The following is a 3,946-nucleotide window of genomic DNA, read 5'->3' as shown; positions in this document are numbered from 1 at the left end:
TTATAAAGGACTTACACTAGATTTAGAATTTAATTTGGGTTTTAACACTCATAAAGACTTGAAGATTCTATTTTGAGTAACAAGTCTTAAAGGTTTTTTTAAAAGAAAAAGGTTTCAAAATTGTTGATGTATTTTGAGAGTCTTTATGATCCATTGAAGGAATTAATATTGGTCAAACAAAAGCCTTATTTAAGAGTTGTGAGGTGCATTGCATTTGAAAACTTACACATCAAGTACACAAGGGGTATTTTCTTTTTTTCTTTTTTTCAAGAGAAAAGAAGAGATGCTCAATTTAAGGGATTGATACTCTTTTCCATTATTTAACGTTTTAGCAAAGAGAAAAATCAAAGGATACCTTTTCCATCTAAGCTCTTTAAAAAGTTAATTAATTCTCAACATGTTTAAAATCTACTTAGATCTAAACTTTGAAAAACTATTAGTAAAGTGTCTTTTGATTGAACCCCCATGAAATGACAAATTGAGAAGAACACTAAAAAAGAGAGGCTAATTCAATTCTACAAATCAAAGATGGAATACGTCTCTTAAAAGTAGCAACACTTCTAGGTAACAACAATATTGTAGGGAACATCAAGAGGCTCGCACCAATTTTTATTTATCCATGTACTTGAGAGTGCGCCTTAGTAACATATGACAATACTATTGGATATAAGAATTATGACATGTGATTGAATAAGCCTCAGCTATAAGTGAAAGCCTTAAAGGTCTAATGACCTCCATTATATGGGCTAAAGGGCCTTAGGATGGGAGGATGACCATTTACGTAAAGGACTAATTTGTTGATAAGGATCTGAGGATGACTTGGACGCCGTGTTTGGGTCTCATAGTGATGGCAGTTAGTGGGGCATGGCGATAGTTGGGGGAGAGATGGAAACAAAAGCGTTGGAGGATAAGAGAGAGGATGACCTTGGCCTCCATGATGGCAAAGTTTTGGCCAATGCAAATGCGGGGTCCCATGCCAAAGGGCATGAAGGCATAGGGGTGCTTACATGCTTTCGACACCCCGTTTGCAAACCTCTCTGGTTGAAACTCGTCTGCATCCTCGCCCCACACCTCTTTGTCCCTATGTATGTAGAGGCTTGCAACGGTCACTGCTGTCCCTCTTGGCAGCCATCGATCGCCCACCTTCACGTTGTTGACTGTCACACGTCCCCCATATTGTGGCACGGGGGGATATAACCTTAATGATTCGTTTAATATCATCCCCACCTGCATGTGCAATAATACAGATCATGAATGAAAAGCAATTTTTGAAGCATAGCAAGGGAAGAGTGGGTGTGCCTTACAGTTTTGAGCTTGTTCAGATGGTCTGCCTGAGGTTCACCTTTTTCTCCGCACACTTCCAACACTTCGTCTCTTGCTTTCTCTTGCCACTCTTGGTTGAGCGATAACAAAACCATGGTCCATGCAAGCAAGTTTGCAGTCGTCTCATGGCCGGCAAAGAAGAAGGTTTTGCATTCATCTATGACTTGCTGTGTAGTAAGGTGAGCTCGCTTGTTGTCTACCTTGGCCTCTTGCTCCTCTGCAGCCAAAATCAAGCCCAACAAATCAGACTGAGATCCTGATGTCGCATTAGCCAGCATGGCCTCTCTCTTGGAGTCTATGATCTCACGAAGCTCCTCATTGTTTCTCTTCTCCAGCTCCTTGATCTCACGATTTGTTTGAGTGGGAAGGTACCTGACAACATCCCATTAAAGAACTAGACTTTAACCAAGTGTGTTGAAGAGCAATAAGGTGGAGAGTAATATATAATCCAAGAATTAACAGTTTAAACTTGACGTGGAGCGTTATCATCTACAGACTTACTGATAGAATGGGATGACACTATTTGGGACAACGATCTTTGTGAGGAGTTCAAGGAGGCGCTCTTGTCTCTGAAACACATACTTTCCTTTGAGGTAGCTGGACCCGAATGAGCTGCGTGCCAAAATATCAGCTGTCACATTCTTGATGTCATGTGCCACCTCCAGCTCGTGTCCCTCCTTGCTGTTGCTGTTGACTTGGCTCTCCCATGATTTCACCATTTCCAAAGAACTAGCCACCATGTCGGCCACCAGCTCCTACCACACAATAAAAATACAAAAGCTTTAAAATAATGAAATAATATTTGCAACAATGGAAGTTAGAACTGAATATTTAACTAAATTTAATTTTGTGATAGTGCTAAATATCCCCCCCCCCAAAAAACAACAAAATAATATATGTATATGTGTGTGTATATACACATACAAACGTGTGTACATGCATATGTATGTGCGTATATATGACTCATCTTAATTAAGATTTCAAGATTTAAGTAGAGCTTATTTCAATGGTTACATGAATTTATTATTTATTATTTTCATCAAGAGAATACTCAGCATTCTTTTTAAAAGAAAACCTTGAGCTTCTCAGAGAAGAATGCAGGGCGAAGGATGTTGCGTTGTTGTTGCCAGTCGTCACCATTGGCAAGAAGGAGACCATTTCCGAACAACCTGTGGAAGCGTACAGTGAAAGCAGAGGGCTTGTGTAATTGCTTCACATCCGAAGAGAAAATGCTTCTAGCGTCATCTGCGTTGCTAATCAAGAGGGTGGGCAGATTACCCCTCCAATACACAACCCTGGAACCTGCAAAAACAAGCCAAGCGGCCAAAATAATAATCAACAAAGAAAACGAATCAGGCGATGATTATTTATAAGATCCAGATTTAGAATCGAAGGCACTCCAAGGAGGACATTGCTTACTAATTACGATCATATAATTCGACTAACCACTAATCACGGGGGGGGGTAAAGCGATTGGAGTATACCTGCTGCGTGCTTAGAGAGGAGATTTCGGTAGAAGGGGAGGATACGGGGTAGAAGGAGATGGTGATGAGAGGAGGAAGGAATGTCGGAGAGTTGAGCCTGGGCTTCCAGGCGCTTGATCTCAGGGAGGTCTCCAGCTATGGGGCGATAAGGCAACACAGTGAAGCCTTGCTGCTGCAAAGCGCTCCGCAGCGAAGCCGGTCTCAAGTAGTAGACGTAGAGAAGGTAACCAAACAGAGAGGAGATTGCGATGGCTAGCATAGAAGTACAGATCAGTAGAGTGTGACCACCAACGAAGGGACGTAAGAGCTGCAGGAGGTCCACTGGTTGCTGCTGCTGCATCATCATCTTATTAAGTACACAAGTTGGCGACGATGCTGCTGCTGCTCTAGTTCTCTCAAATTTAACTTTTTGATGAAACACAGGCTATTTGAACTTGCCCGTATATGATGGTCTCGTCTATAGATATTATATAGAAATTAAGGGTAGAGAACAAGTGTTCACTTAGTATTCAAAAGAGGAGACTCATGAAGCTTCGTGTGCGCCTTCCTTCCTTGTTGCTATCCGTTCCAAATCGTTCCAAATATAAACTCATACCACCCCTAGTATGTGTTAAGACGGCGCCTAGTATGTATTAAGACGACGACGCTTCAAAGCTGGTGTCCTCTTTTTGAAGTGTTTTTATCCCAGGAGGAAGTTGCAAAGGCGTCCACTTTGAAAAAGTCAAAGAAGAAGTTGCTAAGGTAAAAGTAATAATAAAGCTAAGGTGATTTATTTCCTAAGTTAACACCTAGCACACCCGCTAGTCCACCCACCTTGAAGACTAGACTAACGCGACGCCCATCCACTTGATGATTAGGATTATTTGGATAAGTAATAATGAATCTTGCCAAGATTCTATAATTTTCTAAGTAAATATATTATGACAATATGTTAATCCTAATCTATCTAATCGGCTACCTAAAATCAATGTCTATAATATGAGCAGAACGATGTATTTGTCTAAGAATCTATTTGAGAAAATAAATAAATATTTTTTCCCCAAATTTTCCAGATTGTTGGATTTCGATTTTGGTTTCGGATTGGTACTCTCACCATATAGTCAAGTAATAAAACTGAACCTCGCCTCGCCTTAATGCGT

General features: G+C 40.7%; 1 protein-coding gene across 1 annotated transcript; it reads right to left on the bottom strand.

Moving 5' to 3' along the window:
- Window positions 1–601: 601 nt before the first annotated feature.
- On the bottom strand, window positions 602–3,264 carry LOC147638268 (cytochrome P450 CYP72A219-like). Its single transcript, XM_086795291.1, has 5 exons — window positions 2,808–3,264; window positions 2,399–2,625; window positions 1,825–2,078; window positions 1,305–1,695; window positions 602–1,227 (listed from the first exon to the last, which is right to left on the bottom strand). Exons 1-5 carry the CDS (start codon window positions 3,151–3,153, stop codon window positions 790–792), a joined length of 1,656 nt encoding a protein of 551 aa, XP_086651417.1. The 5' UTR covers window positions 3,154–3,264; the 3' UTR covers window positions 602–789.
- Between the last annotated feature and the right edge of the window lie 682 nt (window positions 3,265–3,946).

This window comes from Cibotium barometz, chromosome 5 (genome assembly GCF_041138505.1).
Source record: "Cibotium barometz isolate CiBa-2024 chromosome 5, ASM4113850v1, whole genome shotgun sequence".
Taxonomy (NCBI): Eukaryota; Viridiplantae; Streptophyta; class Polypodiopsida; order Cyatheales; family Cibotiaceae; genus Cibotium; species Cibotium barometz.
This window is presented reverse-complemented; position numbering and strand designations above follow the sequence as displayed.